This window comes from Salmo trutta, chromosome 14, assembly GCF_901001165.1.
Source record: "Salmo trutta chromosome 14, fSalTru1.1, whole genome shotgun sequence".
NCBI lineage: Eukaryota > Metazoa > Chordata > Actinopteri > Salmoniformes > Salmonidae > Salmo > Salmo trutta.
In genome coordinates, this window is record NC_042970.1 from 31984933 (window position 1) to 32005688 (window position 20756).

The following is a 20756-nucleotide window of genomic DNA, read 5'->3' on the forward strand; positions in this document are numbered from 1 at the left end:
TCACTTCCAAACACTTGCAATGTAGCAGCCTAGCATACTCCACTGGACACAGACATCAGTTCAATGTCTAGTTTTGATTTACGTTTGGTTGAGTTGTCAACTAACGTGAATTCAACGATAAATCAACAAAAAAAATTCACCCTGTCATTGGATTTAGGTTAAAAGTTCAAAATCCCCTTACATTGATGATTTATAGCAAATCCAATCCGTTTCCCACGTTGATTTAACGTCATCACATTGCTTTTTGTTGTAATTGAAATGGTGTGGAAACAATGTTGATTAAACTAGTTTCTGGTAGTAGGCCGAAGGTCTTATCATAAAAATATAAATTGTGGATAGTTAGGCTAATTTAAATGTATGGCCAATCTAGGTAAACCATAAATACCGTGAAAGTTTCTGTCTGTCTCTCTGTCTCCCCCTGTGTCTCACCCCCCTAGCTCTGTCTCTCTCTCTCTCTCTCTCTCAATTCAATATTAATTTAAATTTAAAAGGGCTTTATTGGCATGGGGAACATATGTTTACATTGCTAAAGCAAGTGAAATAAACAATAGTTAGAAGAAACAAATTTAACAACATCAACCAAAAAAGATTAAAACTTAATAACAGTAAATATTTCACTTAAAAATCTTTGATAAACATGAAGACATTTCAAGCGTTGTATTATCATCTATGTAGCCTACAGTGTTTTAGCAATGTGCAAATAGTTGTAGTACGAATAGTGGGGGAGAAAAATCATTTCTCTCTCTCGCTCTCTCCCTGACACACACGCACTCACGCACGCACGCACACACAGTTCCTACTTTCTGTAGGCCTACTCGTGAAAGGGATCCCGCAGAGGACATCTCTCCATAACAAGATGCTGCCAAGAATGTGTCGATTGGTCTCGTCGTACTTCAAAGGATATAGCGTTCTAGGCAATCAGTGAAGACAAGGTTGCTGAAAGTTTGTCACCTAAAATTACTGGGAGAGATAGCTTGCAGAAGGGATACCACCGGAGTACGGATTTTGGAATTGTTTCTACAATCTGTTTTTATTCTTTGGTAATTTTTTTTTCACGATAATTTACAGAACACGTTATGGGGTTTATTATTTTTTTTCAGTAAAGGAGTCTGACTGGATGAGAATTGAGACACTGCAAAATCTCGTTTTCTAGATAAGATTTTGTTTCGGTGCGCTGCGACCAGTCAAAAAGCTACATTGGCCGCAGATGCGCGTTGTGGAGACACAAAAACTGATGGCCGCTTTGCCGGGGACCGATCACTTTCTGCAACCTTTCTTACAGGTGAGGAGGAAAATATGTTTGGAATGTTTTTGGAGGAAATTTGGTATAGGAGAGACATTTCAGTGTTACTTTAGAGCACATTTTGAAAGTGCCACGTGCAATAATTGATTCATTTTCTCCCAGTATCTTTTTAGGAATTCGTCTGGTTTATTAATTTGTTAACAGTATTTTACTGTTACTTTAGTTTAGTTCATTAAATACATAGAAAAGTATAACATATCTTTTAGAAATAAAAATGTTATGGTCCACTGTAAAAGGTCACCACTGTTCTATTGTTTCTCGGTAATCAATATAATATATTGATTTTGTATCTTGTTTTTTTACTCAAGAGTATCAAATTCAATAGTGTACAGCATGTCTAACATCCATTCTCTCTCTACTCTACTCCACAGCACCGCATAGCCAGCTCCTCTCCTGAGAACGAGTCCCATCCCCTATCCTCCTTCCTGGCTAGGACCTGTGGCCAAGCCCATCTGGGGGGCAGTGGAGTGGGGCAGGAGCGGCAACACCATCCTTATGAGGGGACCATGAGCTCCATGACAGGGATGCTCCAGCTGTGGGGTGGGGATGTGGTCCAGAGCTCTAGTCTTGGGGTCCAACAGATGGCAACTCTGACAGTGCCAAAAGTATCTTTTCCTGGCCACATCCAGAGTGGACTGGGCCCTCACCCCCACCACCACTTCCATGAGCTGCCTCTCACCCCTCCGGCTGAGCCTTCCTCCACCCCGACTGCCTACGCATTTGATCTCTCCCCAGGAAAGATGCTCGCTCCTCAGGTCCAGGGTAGCTCTCATACCCCATACTTCCACCACCAGAACAATAGTATTGGGCAGAACTTTCCTAACTTCCTCCAAGTTTCCACAACAAGACACCCCTACCATACAGAGGAAGGTCAGCAGTGGTGGAGCCTGCCGCAGACCACCAGCAGCACCCATGGCCATCACCAACCTCACAGCCACCCCCACCATCACCACCCTCACCCCTTTGCCCTGGGCAGACAGCTGGTGTTGGGGCACCAGCCTCAGATCGCGGCCCTCCTCCAGGGCTCATCCAAGGGCTTGCTGGGCTCCACACGCCGCTGCAGGCGCTGCAGGTGCCCCAACTGCCAGGCCACTTCTGGGGGCACAGGGGCTCCAGCAAACCCAGAAGAACCAGGCCGGAGGAGGCTCCACATCTGCCACCTGCCCGAGTGTGGCAAGGTGTATAAGAAGACGTCCCACCTGAAGGCCCACCTGCGCTGGCATGCTGGGGAGCGGCCCTTCCTCTGCAGCTGGCTCTTCTGCGGGAAGAACTTCACACGCTCGGACGAGCTGCAGAGGCATCTGCGCACACACACGGGGGAGAAGCGCTTCAGCTGTCAGGCATGTGGGAAGAGGTTCATGCGGAGCGACCACCTAGCAAAACACGAAAAGACCCACCAGGGTAAGAGGGGACAGCCAGAGTCAAGGGACAGACAGGGCCCCCAGCAGGAGGCTCCACAGCGACCGGGTGGCAGCAGAGAACCAGACAGGAACATCAAGAAGGAGCAGAGAAAAGACCAAGAGAGGTAAGCCAAGGGACTCAGTCAGTGTGCTGTATTCTGAGACCCCCAGCGCTAGTCTCTGTGTGTGTGGAGTCCAGGTGATGAGACTCTCAGAAAGAGCAGAAAGACAGGAGGGCCAGTGTGGAGACTGAGAGTCGAGGGCAGACCAGTGATTCAATGGCCTTTCTCTTGAAAAAAATTACTTCTTGCAAACACACAAACTTTTACACTGTCAAACCATTGTCTTGACAACATGTTTGTCATGGTCATTGTAGCCAGCATTGTCCCCTGGCCACCAGCAGGAGGCCTGTGATCTTCAGAGGCCGTTCTGTTCAGCATGTCTGCCTGCCTGTGTCGAGACTCGCAATAAAAGCAAGAGGGCTGAGGTGATTGAATATTCCTTTCTCATGGACCCCTAATGGAGATAAGTGGTCTCAGAGAATGACCAAAGACATCAGAGAGGATATCAGAGTACAAAGATTCATGGAAATAATGCTGTTTACTATGGTTATTTTCATTCAGTCTGCCAGCAGAGTATTTTCAGTGTTACGGTTTTCAATAATAAACACTAACTACATCACAATGGTCTTTTGACTTTATTGTGTTTATATTTTAGACAGTTTGTGGTATGTGTATCTGTTGCCGGGTATATCATTTTTCATGTATCTTAAATTGTCAAATAAAACAAAAAAAGAAAAAAAAATACACTAGAATTTATTGTGCAATTAATTGAGCCTTCTATTTTTGATAAGTTAAAAGTATTGGCTTATTGGCTTATTTTTAAGTGTGTATTTTTTTAACATTTGTATTGTAATTATAAAACGTCTTATGAATGAATTTGATATGCATAGGATAAATGACATTGCAAATTAATTTGAATTTGGTTGCCAGAAAGTTAAAATAGTAATGTCATTCGATAGACATTGATCTACATTACGTGAGCATATAATCTCAAATAAGCAAAACTAAGTTAGAGTAAAAAACAGCTTGATTTCATTCAAATAAAACAAAAAAAGATAACACTTTTCAATAATACTAGATCAAATGATTGTTTTGCGATGTTGTCAACTGTTGTCAGTTACTATTTAGCCAGTTAATAATCTCCTCTCTATGGGTCGAGGTATAGCAACAGAGAGCTCTAACAATGAAGGAAACTCCCTTGTTTATTGGCCCCCAGCTGATACCAGTGTCCTTTGATTTAGCCCTTGGTGACAATTTATGATCCCACCCTTCCCCCGTTCGCATTTTTCCAATTCTTCCCAAATCTGACATACATTGCCAGAAACCTCAGCATTCCACCTGAAAAGCTATATTTGAACATGTGTGTGAGCATCTTCTATCCTCAGGTAGCCAAAGGCAATCTACCACCAGGAGCCCTATATTGAGCATTTAAAGTTGTCCCTCCACTCACCATTTGATGGCGCTGAATACCTACAGTATTTTTCCAGTAAACTCCCCCAAAGACTATCATGTAGGCAAAATTAACCGCAAGCAAACACCTACAGATGTGTGAAACGTTGTTCCATTTGATGAGAAATACATCAAATTACTCTTGCTTATTGGTGCTATTGTTCACTTTTGTATTGTTTTTGTGGGATTGTTGAGAGTGGCAGTATTCATTTCACAAAGGCAACAGTTAGTGTGTAGGCTATACGAAGGAAATGGGCCAGGACGTTCCAGGTTTTTCAGGATAACAACTCTCACTATCAGTTCCTTTCTGACAGTCTTATAACAAGACCACGACCAAGATCAGAATAATGATACGGGGACAAACAGCAGCGCAGTGTTGCATTTTCTTTTATTGATATGGTCCCACAGAATATTATTTACATTCATAATGACATTGACAGATGAACAACCTCTTGATCTTTGTTCCTTTTCCTCTCCCTCCTTCAGCTACGAGTGGGCTTTGTGTGAGTTTCCGTGTGTTTTCTTCAGATAACGTTGGAACAATGGCAGTGTTAAAATAGCCGCTAAAATGAAGGAAAACGTATCAATTATTACTGCGCTGCTCGGTATGCATAGAGTAGACAATCATGACTGCAGCTGCTCAACTCCTAGACAGATTCTGTCCCACAATCAATTTCCAAACTGTATCAGGACTGCAATGTCATTACTGTATGTCAACACTCTTGAGCCAAAGGCTGCTTTATGAAATAGTGATGAGGATGAATTCAGGATAGGAGCATACTGGTAAGCTATATAAAAAGAGAGACAGAAAATAGACATGCCATTATCTCCCACTAGTCTTTGCTTCCCTTCTTGTACAAAGGGATAGAAGCTGTCACACGTAGCAGTAGCATAATGGTAATATGGTTCACCTGTTTAAGATAAAGCAACAGTAAAGAGTTGGCGACTTAAGAAGCGCTCCCAAATGTCTATAATTTCTTTATGAAACCAAATTGTGTTAAAAATGTCACCATATGAAGTTCAACCATGTATAAACTCTTGATAAACGTAGGGGTACTGTACTGTAGAAACAATTTGCAGTGTGAACAGCTACCATCGCATCACAGATGCAATGTACCAGTCACATATACATACCAACATGCGCACACAAACACACTGTCAACATCAGAGACCATTGGTTACTTTTCCATTTCTCTCACAGAAACACCATAGAGGGCTGCAATTCTGCTTCACTTCTCACATCACAATAGTAAGTAGAGGTTTCAAAATAGTAGAAAATATAATATAATGACAGAAATACCCACAAAATAATCCTTATTACAAGCTAGAGATACCATAGTAATAGTAATATAGCAATATTAGGGTAATCACAAGGAGTGACCCCGCCCCAGGCCCCCTGCCTGTCCTCTGTGGAGTAGAGCCAGGCTAGCCAGGGGTCTCTCAGCCTGCCCCTCCTTAACTCCAGGGTGAAGTCTCCTCTAGGCACAGATCTAGGATCAGCTTCCCCATCGCCCAAACCAAACCTTAGCCTTTACTGGGGATAATGCAAAACTGAACTAATATCAGCATCTAGGGGCAGCTTCACCATACACCCCCTCATTCAGTATGTGAGGCCAAAGGTCATCACACATCATCAGCACTCATGCTCATGCAGAGAGAGATCCGTCAGCTGATCATGGTTGCCAGAGTGATTTGGTGCATAATCTCCTCCCTCCCCTGGCATGCGTCCATGGTATCTGTGAGTTCCACCCTGAGAAGACAGGATAAGACAGAGGCAGCGTGTTCACTTACATGCACATAGTGAAGTCATACTAGGGCCAAGAGGCTTAACATGTCAATTACATTTATATCAAAGCCTTTAAAACCCTTTCCTGCAGTCAAATGACATAGTAGCCTCATGGGTGGAATGTTATTCATAATTTTCATGATTTCATAATTAATAAACATTAAAAAAAAATGCTTCTAATTTCTGTCAAACAGTTTTGTTGTATATATATATATATATATATATATATATATATATGCCTCTTCTGTGATGTATATAAAGTGTAATATAAAGTGTTTATGTAGATTAAAGACTACCAAGAAACACTGTGATTTAGCCCCCTGCAGTAAAACGTTATTAAGACCCTACCTAGCCTTGCAGAGAGGAAAGAGAAAGGTGGTGGTATGTTGAGTGGTTCTAAAGCAAGATCCTGTCCTTACATCAACCCTGGGTGGAGACAGGAAGAGTGACCTGACTGCACTCTAGCAGTACAAGGTTGCAGTCTGAACTCACTTAGCCTTCCGCCCTAAATCAACCTATTGCCGGAAATACGAGTATGATACGGAATGATATCAGTCCTCTCATCTCTATCGTTTGTAGGTTTCCAAATACACCAGAAGAGTTTGAAATACCCCCCATCTACCCACTGATAGGGCAACATGAAACTTTAATTCAAAGGCCCAAAGGTTTCTCTATTTGTCTTTCTACAAGAGAGACAGAGGAGGAACTAAAATGAAGTGTGGAAACAGGCGTGATAAGCCTCTCTGATAGGAGTCCTGTAATCAAACCCATTTCCTCTACCTTTATTTAACTAGGCAAGTCAGTTAAGAACAAATTCTTATTTACAATGACGGCCTTGCCCTGCCAAACCCTAACACGGACGACGCTGGGCCAATTGTGCGCCGCCCTGTGGGACTCCCAATCACGGCCGGTTGTGATACAACCTGGGAAGAGTCTGGCTAAATAAAATAAACTACCAGCCAGGGCTCTGGGCTAGTTATCCCCAGGAACTGAGACATCTGTTCCCAAGTATTCCCATAAATAAATCAAAAAGAGATATGTGGTCATATTGTTATTTTCCAATATAATCTATTTTTGGCTTGAAGGAAGGGAAAGGGAATACCTAGTCAGTTGTACAACTAAATGCATTCAGCCAAAATGTCTCTTCCGCATTTAACCCAACCCCTCTGAGTTAGAGAGGTGCGGGGGGCTGCCTTAATCGACGTCTTGGGTACCCATGGAGCAGTTGTTGTTGTTGGGTTAACGCTCAACGGCAGAACAGCAGATTTCTCCGCCTTGGCAGTTGTGGATTCAAACCACTGACCTTAGCGTTAATGGCACAACGCTCTTAACCACTAGGCTACCTGCCGCCTTAGTTGTGATCAATTTGCAGTGTACAAATTGTTATAATTATGTTCCGGCCCCCCGACAAAAAATTGTCCTGCGGCTGAATCTAGTTGCCTACCCCTGCTTTATGGCTTCTATAGTGTTTTTATAGGAACTGACCACATATCAGAGTGACAGCCTGCCAGGGTGCTGTTAGTATTGTAACCCTGACTGGGAACAACAACAGGATGTCTCCCATTAGGAAAGAGGAGAGGGCTGCCCCAGTCATTTCCCTTTAGCATTGACAACCACGACAACCCCAGGCCAATGTCCAGGGGGATTATATGATAAAACAGTAAAAAGGTATTTATAAACTAAACTATTTGCTGATCTGTTTGTGATCTGAAGTGATGAAAGAGTTTATGGGAGCCTTGGGAGGTTAATGACAGAGATCCTACTCATGGTGGTGAGTCCTAAGTTAAATAACTCACACTTTCCTGTACTGTAAATCAATGATGTTTCGGTAGAAATTTGTGGTCAATCTCAAAATAGGACCTGGGGATAGTAGTATTTCCCTGCAGTGTGGTTGAGTACCTGCAAGCTGTGCTGGGCAGGGGGGCACAGGCCATTGCTGAGCTGCTGAGGGCTGGTCAGAGGGAGATGGGAGGGATGGGGTGTCGCAGGGCTAAGATACAGCGGGGACTGAAGGAGAGAAAAGATAAAAGAGGGTTGAATAACAAAGAAAAGGGCAACCAGTGAAGAACAAACACCATTGTAAATACAACCCATATTTATGCTTATTTATTTTCCCTTGTGTACTTTAACCATTTGTACATTGTTACAACACTATACTGTGAGGGAAAAAAGTATTTGATCCCCTGCTGATTTTGTATGTTTGCCCACTGACAAAGAAATGATCAGTCTATAATTTTAATGGTAGGTTTATTTGAACAGTGAGAGACAGAATAACAACAAAAAAATCCAGAAAAACGCATGTCAAAAATGTTAGAAAATGATTTGCATTTTAATGAGGGAATTAAGTATTTGACCCCTCTGCAAAACATGACTTAGTACTTGGTGGCAAAACCCTTGTAGGCAATCACAGAGGTTAGACGTTTCTTGTAGTTGGCCACCAGGTTTGCACACATCTCAGGAGGGATTTTGTCCCACTCCTCTTTGCAGATCTTCTCCAAGTCATTAAGGTTTCGACGCTGATGTTTGGCAACTCGAACCTTCAGCTCCCCCCACAGATTTTCTATGGGATTAAGGTCTGGAGACTGGCTAGGCCACTCCAGGACCTTAATGTGCTTCTTCTTGAGCCACTCCTTTGTTGCCTTGGCCATGTGTTTTGGGCCATTGTCGTGCTGGAATACCCATCCACGACCCATTTTCAATGTCCTGGCTGAGGGAAGGAGGTTCTCACCCAAGATTTGACGGTACATGGCCCCGTCCATCGTCCCTTTGATGCAGTGAAGTTGTCCTGTCCCCTTAGCAGAAAAACACCCCCAAAGCATAATGTTTCCACCTCCATGTTTGACGGTGGGGATGGTACTCTTGGGGTCATAGGCAGCATTCCTCCTCCTCCAAACACGGCGAGTTGAGTTGATGCCAAAGAGCTCCATTTTGATCTCATCTGACCACAACACTTTCACCCAGTTGTCCTCTGAATCATTCAGATGTTCATTGGCAAACTTCAGACGGGCATGTATATGTGCTTTCTTGAGCAGGGGGACCTTGCGGGCGCTGCAGGATTTCAGTCCTTCACGGCGTAGTGTGTTACCAATTGTTTTCTTGGTGACTATGGTCCCAGCTGCCTTGAGATCATTGACAAGATCCTCCCTCACAGTTCTTTTGTGTTTCTTCCATTTGCGAATAATCGCACCAACTGTTGTCACCTCCTCACCAAGCTGTTTGGCGATGGTCTTGTAGCCTATTCCAGCCTTGTGTAGGTCTACAATCTTGTCCCTGACATCCTTGGAGAGCTCTTTGGTCTTGGCCATGGTGGAGAGTTTGGAATCTGATTGATTGCTTCTGTGGACAGGTGTCTGTTATACAGGTAACAAGCTGAGATTAGGAGCACTCCCTTTAAGAGTGTGCTCCTAATCTCAGCTCGTTACCTGTATAAAAGACACCTGGGAGCCAGAAATCTTTCTGATTGAGAGAGGGTCAAATACTTATTTCCCTCATTAAAATGCAAATCAATTTATAACATTTTTTACATGCATTTTTCTGGATGTTTTTGTTGTTATTCTGTCTCTCACTGTTCAAATAAACCTACCATTAAAATTATAGGCTGTTCATTTCTTTGTCAGTTGGCAAACGTACAAAATCAGCAGGGGATCAAATACTTTTTTCCCTCACTGTATATATACATAATATGACATTTGTAATGTCTTTATTCTTTTGAAACTTCTGTATGTGTAATGTTTACTGTTCATTTTTATTGTTTATTTCACTTTTGTATATTATCTACCTCACTTGCTTTGGCAATGTTAACACATGTTTCCCATGCCAATAAAGCCCTTTGAATTGAATTGAGAGGGAGAGAGAGATGAACCTAGAGAAGAGTTCCCTAAGCAAGCTGGTCCTGGGGCTCTGTTCACAAACACAAATAGACCCCACAGAGCCCCAGGATAGCAACAAAATTCGACCCAACCAAATCATGAGAAAACAAAAAGAGAATTACTTGACACATTGAAAAGAATTAACAAAGAAACAGAGCAAACTAGAATGCTATTTGGCCCTAAACAGAGAGTACACAGTGGCAGAATACCTGACCACTATGACTGACCCAAATTAAGGAAAGCTTTGACTATGTATAGACTCAGTGAGCATAGCCTTGCTATTGAGAAAGGTCGCCGTAGGCAGACCTGGCTCTCAAGAGAAGACAGGCTATGTGCACACTGCCCACAAAATGAGGGGGAAATGGAGATGCACTTCTCAACCGCCTGACAAATGTATGACCATAATAGAGACACATATTTCCCTCAGATTACACAGACCCACAAAATTCAAAAACAAATCCAATTTTGATAAACTCCCATATCTACTGGATGAAATAACACAGTGCGGAATCACAGCATCAAGAAAAGGGTAACCAGTGAAGAAAAAAAACACCATTGTAAATACAACCGATATTTATGTTAATTTATTTTCACTTTTTTACTTTAACTATTTTCACGTTGTTACAACACTGTATATAGACATAATATAACATTTGAAATGTCTTTATTCTTTTGGAGTGTAATATTTACTGTTCACTTTTTATTGTTTATTTCACTTTTGTTATTCCATTTCACTTCAAACATATGTTTCCCATGCTAATAAAGCCCCTTGAATTTAATTTAATTACATTTAATTGAGAGAGAGAGAGAGAGAGAGAGAGAGAGAGAGAGAGAGAGAATGTGGGATTTCAGTTAAATATATTATATCCAGTAGTTGCTGACACTGTTTTATCTTCACTTGCTATGACTATCAGATCAGCCTAGTGAGTTTATTGTTGCAGTCAGTGTGGTAGTAGTACCTGTGTGTCTGCAGGGGGCTGGCTGGGCAGGTGGAGGGAGGGCAGGGAGGTATTGTAAGAGCGCAGGTTGGGTAGCCGGTGGCGGTCAATGGAGGCAGAGGAGTGGGGTCGCAGGCCAGAGGTCGGTGCAGCGGGAGCATTTATGGCTCCTTTCAGGCTGTTGGACTTACTCTCCCTGCGCTGGTACTCTATAGGAGACTGGAGAGCTACGGACCACAGGAGATAGGAGACGACAGGAGGATAGTTGGAGGGATAAGAATTGAGACACAACCATAAAGTTGACACTTAACAAATGGCACCACAAATGTATTTATTGAGCATCTTTAAAATGTAATGCAGTTAATCCTTGAATAAAATGAATCAATCAATTAATACATTCTATAAAACACAGCTTAAAAATATCCTGAAAAGTTTTATCATATTTCCCAAGGACATATACTTGTGTGTGTGAACATTAGAGAAACAAATGTTTTGTGTCCCAAATGGGACCCTATTCCCTATATAGAACACTACTTTTGACTAGAGTGGACTGTATGGGACATACAGTGCAATCGGAAAGTACTCAGACCCCTTGACTTTTTCCACATTTTGTTACATTACAGACTTTTTCTCAAATTGATTAAATACATTTTTTTTCCTCATCAATCTACACACACAACCCCATAATTACAAAGCAAAAACAGGTTTTTAGAATTGTTTGCTAATTTATAAAAATAAAACAAAAATATCTAATTTACATAATTATTTATACCCTTTGCTATGAGACTCGAAATTGAGCTCAGGTGCATCTTGTTTCCATTGATAATGCTTGAGATGTTTTTACGACTTGATTGGAGTTCACCTGTGGTAAATTCAATTGATTGGACATGATTTGGAAAGGCACACACCTGTCTATATAATACCCCAGAGTTGATAGTGCATGTCAGATCAAAAACCAAGCCATGAGGTCGAAGGAATTGTCCGTAGAGCTCCAAGACAGGATTATGTCGAGGCACAGATCTGGGGAAGCGTACCGAAAAATTGCTGCAGCATTGAAGGTCCCCAAGAACACATTGGCCTTCATCATTTTTAAATGGAAGACGTTTGGAAGCACCAAGACTTTTCCAGAGCTGGCCGCCCGGCCAAACTGAGCAATTGGGGGAGAAGGGCCTTGGTCAGGGAGGTGACCAAGAACCCGATGGTCATTCTGACAGATCTCCAGAGTTCCTTTGTGGAGATGGGAGAACCTTCTAGAAGGACAACCATCTCTGCAGCACTCCACCAATCAGGCCTTTATGGTAGAGTGGCCAGACGGAAACCACTCCTCAGTAAAAGGCACATGACAGCCCACTTGGAGTTTGCCAAAAGGCACCTCAAGACTCTCAGACAATCAGAAACAAGATTCTCTGGTCTGATGAAATATCTGGAGGAATCCTGGCACCATCCCTATGGTGAAGCGTGGTGGTGGCAGCATCATGCTGTGGGGATGTTTTTCAGCGGCAGGGACTGGGAGACTAGTCAGAATCGAGGGAAATATGAACAGAGCAAAGTACAGAGAGATCATTGATGAAAACCTTCTCCAGAGAGCTCAAGACCTCAGACTGGGTCGAAGGTTCACCTTCCAACAGGACAACAACCCTAAGCACACAGCCAAGACAACGCAGAAGTGGCTTCGAGACAAGACAAGTTTGTAAATGTCTTTGAGTGGCCCAGGCAGAGCTCAGACTTGAAACTGATCGAACATCTCTGGAGAGACCTGAAAATAGCTGTGCAGCAACGCTCTCCATGCAACCTGACAGAGCTTGAATGGATCTGCAGAGAAGAATGGGAGAAACTCCCCAAATAAAGGTGTGCCAAGCTTGTTTTTCTTGCAAAAATGTCTAGAAACCTGTATTCGCTTTGTCATTATGGGGTATTGTGTGTAGATTGATGAGGGGAAAAAGACTATTTAATCAGTCTTATCAAAATGTGGAAAAGATCAAGGGGTCTGAATACTTTCCGAATGCACTGTATGTATGTGGCCCGTGGTGGTCAGCAGCAGTACCGTTGAGGAAGTTCCTCTGGGTCTCCAGAATCTGGACGACGTCGTTGACCCAGGCCCTCCGAGTCTCCTGGGACGAGGCCTGCAGGACGAAGCGTGCCACGCTCCCATCAGCCCCGCGGGACGTAAGGACCAGGCGACATGGGTCCTCCTCACAGTGGTCCTCCACACCCAGACAACTGAGCTGCAGCACAGAGAGACAGGGGTCACACACATTTACATTTTAGTCATTTAGCAGACGCTCTTATCCACAGCGACTTACAGTTAGTTTGTACATTAATCTTAAGATAGTTAGGTGGGACAACCACATATCACAGGCATACAGTAGTAAGTACGCTCTTCCTCAATAAAGTAGTTATCAGCAAATTCATGTACACATACGTCATTCTCACCTTGATGCTGTTTTTAAAGGTGTACCCTGGCAGAGAGAAGCCCTTCTTCCTATCGATTGGTTCACTGATAATGACCAGCTGTTCAAACAGGAAGACCCGCCTCTCTTTGGCACGGGACAGGAAGCTGCTATCCTGCTCATTAACTGTAAAGGTGTCCTGCTGGAGCAGTTTCCCCTGGGCTGTGATCTTCCCCTGAGAGAGAGAGAGAGAGAGAGAGACACAGAGAGAGAGAGAGAGAGAGAGAGTGGGAGTGAGAGAGAGAGAGAGAGATAGACCCATAAGAAAACACACCATCATGTGGAGAACAGAGTCTGGTGTTAGGTATCTCACCTCAAAGCCCTGCAGTCTGCCCACGTTCATCATATCATTACATCGCTTGGGCACGAAACACATCACCTCCACCGCTCTCTGTGGGTAGAAGAGGAGGAGGGGTAGAGATAGGGAACGAGGGACATGAAATAGAGAGAGAGATGGTGTGGGATTGCAAAGACAATTATGGTTTGTAACTGAAAATAGTACTTTTTTCACTTTCTTCAATAGAACAGGGAGATTAAACTGTGTGTGCAGTTTACCGTAATATCACAAGTGAGTATTGGAAATGTTTTGACCATGACAGTTTGTACCATAGTTTTGGGAGAACTCTCACCTCCAGCTCTGAGGTATCCCTTCCTGCTTTGGTGTAGTACTTCAGGAAGTCCTGAGGGATCCAATTAGATGACAGTTTATTGAATGTTTTGGAGGGACTCTAAAAGGATTACTCTACAAAATAGGACTGAGCTATATCTTCTGTTTCATCACGTCAGAGTTACATATTATCCACTGTGAGATTAGGGAGCTGATGAGAGGACCTGTGACTCTTGGGACAAAAGCTTTCAACATTAATCTCTAAATCACAGCAAAAGCTTCCACAATGCTGCGGGATGGCCTGCTTATTTCTGCCTTTCTATCTCACCATCTCTGGCAGTGACAGGTCACTCAATACATCACACACACACACACACACACACACACACACACACACACACACACACACACACACACACACACACACACACACACACACACACACACACACACACACACACACACCTTGAGCAGTAGTTGGTATTTCATGATCCTCTGTACTGGTTTGATAAGCAGGTCGTTGAGTTGTAGTCTGTGGCCCAGCTGCTGCCTCAGCTCCTACAGAACCAGATAGGTTAGCTCCTCATAGCAACATACACAAAACTAAGGGCAGGTTTGGGTCAGTCAGACATAAACCAAGACAAAGAATGAGCACTGAAGATACACACAATCAGAACCAGAGTTAGATAAATAAGAGGAATTGGGCTAGAACAATACCTAAGTGGGCTTAAACTGCTCTTAAACTGTCCATGTAGTTGTACTGTGAAGAGTCACTCACCTCAAAATAGGTCTCGATATACTCTGAGACAATGTGCTCTGACTTGGGCTTGTTCTGACAGTACACTACGTACATGTGGAGACGCCGCTCCTAGAGGTCCAAAAACAAACACAGATATGATGAGAGATCGATACCAGATGGTGGCGCATGTGGTCCGAGTATGTGTGTGTGTGTGTGTGTGTGTGTGTGTGTGTGTGTGTGTGTGTGTGTGTGTGTGTGTGTGTGTGTGTGTGTGTGTGTGTGTGTGTGTGTGTGTGTGTGAGAGAGAGAGAGAGAGTTAGTGTTAGCAGGTTATGTGTGTGTGTTGGTGTGTAGGTTAAGTGCCTCCCCCAGCATGGCTGCTCTAAACCTCTTATCCCCCTAAGTTTGACTCCGTTCTCCTTCCCCTCCAGGCTCTTTTGAAGTCTGTTAAATAAGAGCAGGAACTTTGCCTTATTAAATGGTTCCAGCGGCTTGGTGGGAATCGTTTAATTCGCTCTAGCTTAATTAAACATGTTGGAGTAATGAAGGAACTGGGACGACAGAGAGAGAGAGAGAGAGACTGAGGGGGGAGATAGATACAGTAAATAGAGAGGAAGACAGAGGGGGAGACAGCAAGGCGCTGTGAAACTACACAAAATCAATTGAAGTGCTCCCTCTGTTTATTACTCTCTTTTCCTCTCTCCCCTGCTGCTGTTGTGTGGAAGAGGGCTGGTGTGTGTGTCAAATAAAATAAAATTGTATTCGATGTGCAGTGGTACGAGGTAATTGAGGTCGATACTGTATGTACATATAACTAGGAATAAAGTGACCAGGCAACAGGATAGATAATGAACAGGGCCTTCCTCAGACACCGCCTGGTATAGAGGTTCTGGATGGCAGGGAGCTCGACCCCAGTGATGTACTTGGCAGTACGCACTACCCTCTGTAGCGCCTTGTGGTTGGATGCCCAGCAGTTGCCATACCAAGTGATGATGCAGCCAGTCAAGATGCGCTCAATGGTGCAGCTATAGACTGTTTGAGGATCTGAGGTTCCATGCCAAATCTTTTCAGCCTCCTGATGGGGAAGAGTTGAAGGAGAGGTTGTTGTCAATGCACCACACTGCTAAGTCTCTGACCTCCTCCCTATAGGTTGTCTCATCATTGGCGCTCTTGGGTACAGGGACTATGGTGGTCTCCTTGAAACATGTAGGTATTACAGACATTTCAGGTGTAATTTGAAAATGTCAGTGAAGACAGTTGCCAGCTGGTCAGCGCATGCTCTGAGTACGCATCCTGGTAACCCATCTGGGCCCTGTGGCCTTGTGAAAGTTAACCTGTTTAAAGGTCTTACTCACATCGGCTACAGAGAGCATGATCAAACAGTCATCCGGAACAGCTGGTGCTCTCATGAATGGTTCAGTGTTGATGCCTGGAAGCAAGCATAGAAGTAATTTAGCTCGCGTCACTGGGCAGCTCCCGACTGGGTTTCCCTTTGTAATTCGTGGTAGTTTGCAAGCCCTGCCACATCCGACGAGCATCAGAGCTGGCATAGTAGAATTAAATCTTAGTCCTGTACTGACGCTTTGCCTGTTTGATGGCTCGTCGGAGGTCATAGGGGGATTTCTTATAAACGTCCGGATTAGGGTTCCGCTCCTTGAAGTGGCAGAACTAGCCTTTAGCTCAGTGTGGATGTTGCCTGTAATCCATGGCTTCTGGTTGGGAGATGTACGTACGGTCACTGTGGGGACGACATCGTCGATGTGCTTATTAATGAAGCCGGTGACTGATATGGTAAACTCCTCAATGCCATCGGATTAATCCTGGAATATATTCCAGTCTGTGCTAACGAAACAGTCCTGTAGCTTAGCATCCGCTTCATCGGACCGCTTCCCTATTGAGCGCATCACTGGTACTTCCGGTTTGAGTTTTTGCTTGTAAGCAGGAATCAGAACGATAAAGTTATGGTCAGATTTGCCAAATGGATGGAGGGAGAGCTTTGTATGAGTTTCCGTTTGTGGAGTAAAGATGATCTAGAGTTTTTTCGCCTATAGTTGCATGGGTTACATGCTGGTAGATATTAGGTAAGCCGGATTTCAGTTTCCCTGCATTAAAATCACAGGCCACTAGGAGTGCTGCCTCTGGATGAACATTTTTATGTTTGCTTATGGCCCTATACAGCTCGTTGAGTGCAGTCTTAGTACCGACATCGATGTGTGGGGGTAAATAGATAGCTACGAAAAATATACTGTGGATGAAAACTCTCTTGGTAAATAGTATGGTCTACAGCTTATCGAGCATGACCTCTAGAGTTCATTAATATTAGAGATTGCACACTAGCTGCTGTTAACATAGAGACACACACCTCCCCCTTGAGCTTACACAAAGCTGCCGTTCTGTACTGCTGATGCTTAGAAAAAACAGCCAGATGTATATTATCCATGTCCTTGTTCAGCCATGACTCAGAGAAACATAGGATATTACAGTTCTTCAGGTCCCGTTCTTTGGATAGTCTCGAACTGAGCTCGTCCAGTTTGTTTTCCAGTGATTGTACATTCGCCAAAAGAATCGAAGGTAGAGGCGGTTTATCTACTCGCCGATGTAGGGGTGACCGCACGTCATCCTCTCTTGCACCGTCTCTTTCTCTTCCGACTTTCTGGGATGAGAGTCTGTGTTTGCCTATAGAAAATAATGTATGAATGTGTGTAAGTGTGGAAAGGGGCGCAACTTTAGTTTTAGAAGTGGGGGAGACATATTGTTATTATAATTTTTTTAATTATCCAGTCGGATAAACACTCCAAACAGCCCACCCGACTGCTGGGAGGCGTCCACATGGTCCTAAAGCACACCGTTGGCTCGTTTGTATCGCGTTCCAAGAATAAAACAGGGGGGACAAAAATGCAATTTCCGAATGGGGGGGGGGGGGTGCCCCTGTACACAGACTGTTTCCTGCCACGGTCCTGCTCTTCCTCTCACTCGGACCAATTTTTACTGTGAGATCCTGATCTCAGCACACAAAGCACAGCTGTTTGTGTGTGTGTGTGAGTGTGTTTGTGTGTGAGTGTGCACTATGTACCAACACAGCTGTTTATTTGCTTTCAATGTCATTTATTGAGCTATTCTGGCTTATTTGGTTCCACAGTTTCATCAACAGTCTGGCGTTTTAACACTGGCTCTTTGTAATTGGATCTGTGAGCTGTGACCGCAGCATAGTAAAAAGCTCTGTTGATAATTATGCCTGCACTTATTATTATTCTACTGGCTTTCCCCTGTCCTCTCCTCCAGTCAGCCTGAACAACCAATACATATCTGGCGGCAGTAGGCCAGAGACAGAGACTCTAAACACAGTCAGTTCTCTGAAGAGACCAGTACCTCTTAACAAACACAGAAAAACACAGCGAGAAACCCTGGAACTTCATTCCAAATACAAGCAAATAGAATCAAAGACAATGTAAGGAGCTAGGTTTTCATGGTTTGTCTGCAAATAAAGTCACACTTGTGCAAACTCACACACACTCATTTGCACAAACGCACACACACACACACACACACACACACACACACATGCTCAAACACATACGTCCACGCACACGCGTGCACACACACACACTAGACACACTAGACACACACACACAAGACACACAGACTCACATGCTTGATGAAGAGTTGGGCCAGTCTGTTGGGCTCAGCCACACACTTCTCCAGCTCCCCCAGGAGATAGCTAGGACACACAGAGCAGAGGAGGGGGTCAAAAACCAGTACACACTCTTCTACACACACAGAGCAGAGGAGGGGGTCAAAAACCAGTACACACTCTTCTACACACACAGAGCAGAGGAGGGGGTCAAAAATACGTACACACTCTTCTACACACACAGAGCAGAGGAGGGGGTCAAACACCAGTACACACTCTTCTACACACACAGAGCAGAGGAGGGGGTCAAAAACCAGTACACACTCTTCTACACACACAGAGCAGAGGAGGGGGTCAAAAACCAGTACACACTCTTCTACACACACAGAGCAGAGGAGGGGGTCAAAAACCAGTACACACTCTTCTACACACACAGAGCAGAGGAGGGGGTTAAAAACCAGTACACACTCTTCTACACACACAGGCAGAGGGGAAGAGACATAGACACACACACAACTACACCGAGAGTACAAACCATTAAGAACACCTTCCTAATATTGAGTGGCATCCCCCATTTTGACCTCAGAACAGCCTCAATTCGTCACAGCATGGACTCTACAAGGTGTCAAAGCGTTCCACAGGGATGCTGGCCCATGTTGACGCCAATTCTTCTCACAGTTGTGTCAAGTTGGCTTGATGTCCTTTGAGTGGTGGATCATTCTTAATACACATGGAAAACTGTTGACCGTGGAAAAGCCCAGCAATGTTGCAGTTCTTGACACACATATATCCGTGCACCTGGCATCTACTACCATACCCTGTTCAAAGGCACTTAAATCTTTTGTCTTGCCCATTCACCCTCTGAATGGCACACATACACAATCCATGTCTTAACTGTCTCAAGGCTTAAAAATCCTTCTTTAACCTGTCTCCTCCCCTTCAGCTACACTGATTGACGAGAATGTAACATGTGACATTAATAAGGGATCATAGCTTTCACCTGGATTCACCTGGTCAGTCTATGTCATGAGCAGGTGTCCATAATGATTTTTACATTCAGATGTACACACAGAGACACAAACACAGGAGAGAGAGAAATAGATGCACACACACAGCTATATGAACACGCACACACGCCCGCACAGAACACAGGAAATGTCTGACACAGCCATGTGGATTCAGTGTGACAGAATAAGACTCATGTGATAGTGCTGATAAACATGCTCCAGTCTCAGTGTGCACTCCAAAACAGGAAACACTTCACATCAAGGGTGCTCAGTGTACACGTATACAGGTACAGCACGTACACGTACACGTACACACACACACACACACACACACACACACACACACACACACGAGACCTACTCTTTATGCCAGTCATAGATCTGGTGAATGTTCCCGAACACTATCTTGTCTTTGCCCTTCATGTCCTCTGGGATCCCCTGACTGGCCATGCTGGCCATGTAGCCCTGGGCAGAGCAGAGGAGACACACATACACACATACATGCATAGATCAGTGCTCAGGGGTCACACACACCACCGCAGGAAGGAAAATACTGCTACTTCACAGAAGAGCATCTGGCTCTAGTCATCATTGTGTATATGGTAGAGAAAATAGGGCAACTGCTATGAAATAACACAAAAAGGAGACTTGAAGTGTACTTTCTATCATACAAATAACTAATAAAGGTGTCCGCATCAAACATGGTAGATGATAGATTTGTCACACACCTCTACTATGAATCCCAGGTCGTCAACATACATCTTCTCTGTCTCTATCAGCTCTGTCAGCACATATCTGGGGGAAAGGGGGGGGGGAGAGAGAGAGAGAGAGAGAGAGAGAGAGAGAGAGAGAGAGAGAGAGAGAGAGAGAGAGAGAGAGAGAGAGAGAGAGAGTTGGCTGCAGTAATAGAGGGCAGCCATTAAACAGTGTGACTTCTCTCATAACAGTGAGGGATGGGGTTCTCCCAGAGTGGAACCTGCACTTTCATCACACCGTTAGCTCTTATCATCATAGGAATTGCGCCCCAAATTGCACCCTATTCCCTATACGTAGTGTGCTACTTTTAACAAGGAGTGCACTGTGTAGGGAATAGAGTTCCAGTTGGGGCGCAACCAGAGACTTAATGGCTGAAGCAGCAGGAGTACTCAGATGCTGCATTATACTGTGGTGGAAAACTGACAGTCCAGTCCATTAATAGGATAGTGCCTATGAAGACTGGACACAGTGTGGGTTGATGTGGAGGTTACCAGCACCTACATGCTCTTCTCTAAGGCACTCCTCCTGTCCTCTTCACTGTCCATTGTGGCTGACCATTGGCTGGTTGAGTCATCAATCAGAGAGGAGCCATCTTCTTCCGAGAGAATGGTGGAAGATTGATGATTCTGAAAGCAGAGGGTGGAGAGGTGAGCTCATGTATTCACTCCAGGTCCATTGACTATATGCATATGTCTGCTGTACAAAGAGAGCATAGAGCCCAGGCCAGACCGACCGACCGACCGACCGACAGACAGACCA

At 44.1% G+C, this 20756-nt stretch overlaps 2 protein-coding genes across 2 annotated transcripts in view; one reads left to right on the plus strand and one right to left on the minus strand.

Annotated features, from left to right (window-relative positions):
• The first annotated feature begins 986 nt into the window (after window positions 1–986).
• Window positions 987–3299, plus strand: LOC115207832 (transcription factor Sp5-like). The gene is made up of 2 exons (XM_029775332.1): window positions 987–1282; window positions 1675–3299. The coding sequence occupies exons 1-2, from the start codon at window positions 1208–1210 to the stop codon at window positions 2830–2832; spliced, it is 1233 nt and encodes a 410-aa protein (XP_029631192.1). The 5' UTR covers window positions 987–1207; the 3' UTR covers window positions 2833–3299.
• Window positions 3300–4584: 1285 nt separating this feature from the next.
• LOC115207834 (rho guanine nucleotide exchange factor 25) overlaps window positions 4585–20756 on the minus strand; it is a 55894-nt gene continuing 39722 nt past the window's right edge. Inside the window, exons 4-16 of the mRNA XM_029775333.1 lie at window positions 20499–20623; window positions 19970–20036; window positions 19603–19706; window positions 18252–18321; window positions 14643–14732; window positions 14330–14422; window positions 13887–13937; window positions 13571–13648; window positions 13241–13432; window positions 12852–13032; window positions 10829–11034; window positions 7900–8007; window positions 4585–5964 (exon numbers count right to left, since the gene is read on the minus strand). Of these exons, the coding sequence (XP_029631193.1) occupies window positions 5848–5964; window positions 7900–8007; window positions 10829–11034; window positions 12852–13032; window positions 13241–13432; window positions 13571–13648; window positions 13887–13937; window positions 14330–14422; window positions 14643–14732; window positions 18252–18321; window positions 19603–19706; window positions 19970–20036; window positions 20499–20623 (1482 nt within the window). The 3' untranslated portion in view covers window positions 4585–5847. The remainder of the gene's footprint in view (window positions 5965–7899; window positions 8008–10828; window positions 11035–12851; window positions 13033–13240; window positions 13433–13570; window positions 13649–13886; window positions 13938–14329; window positions 14423–14642; window positions 14733–18251; window positions 18322–19602; window positions 19707–19969; window positions 20037–20498; window positions 20624–20756) is intronic.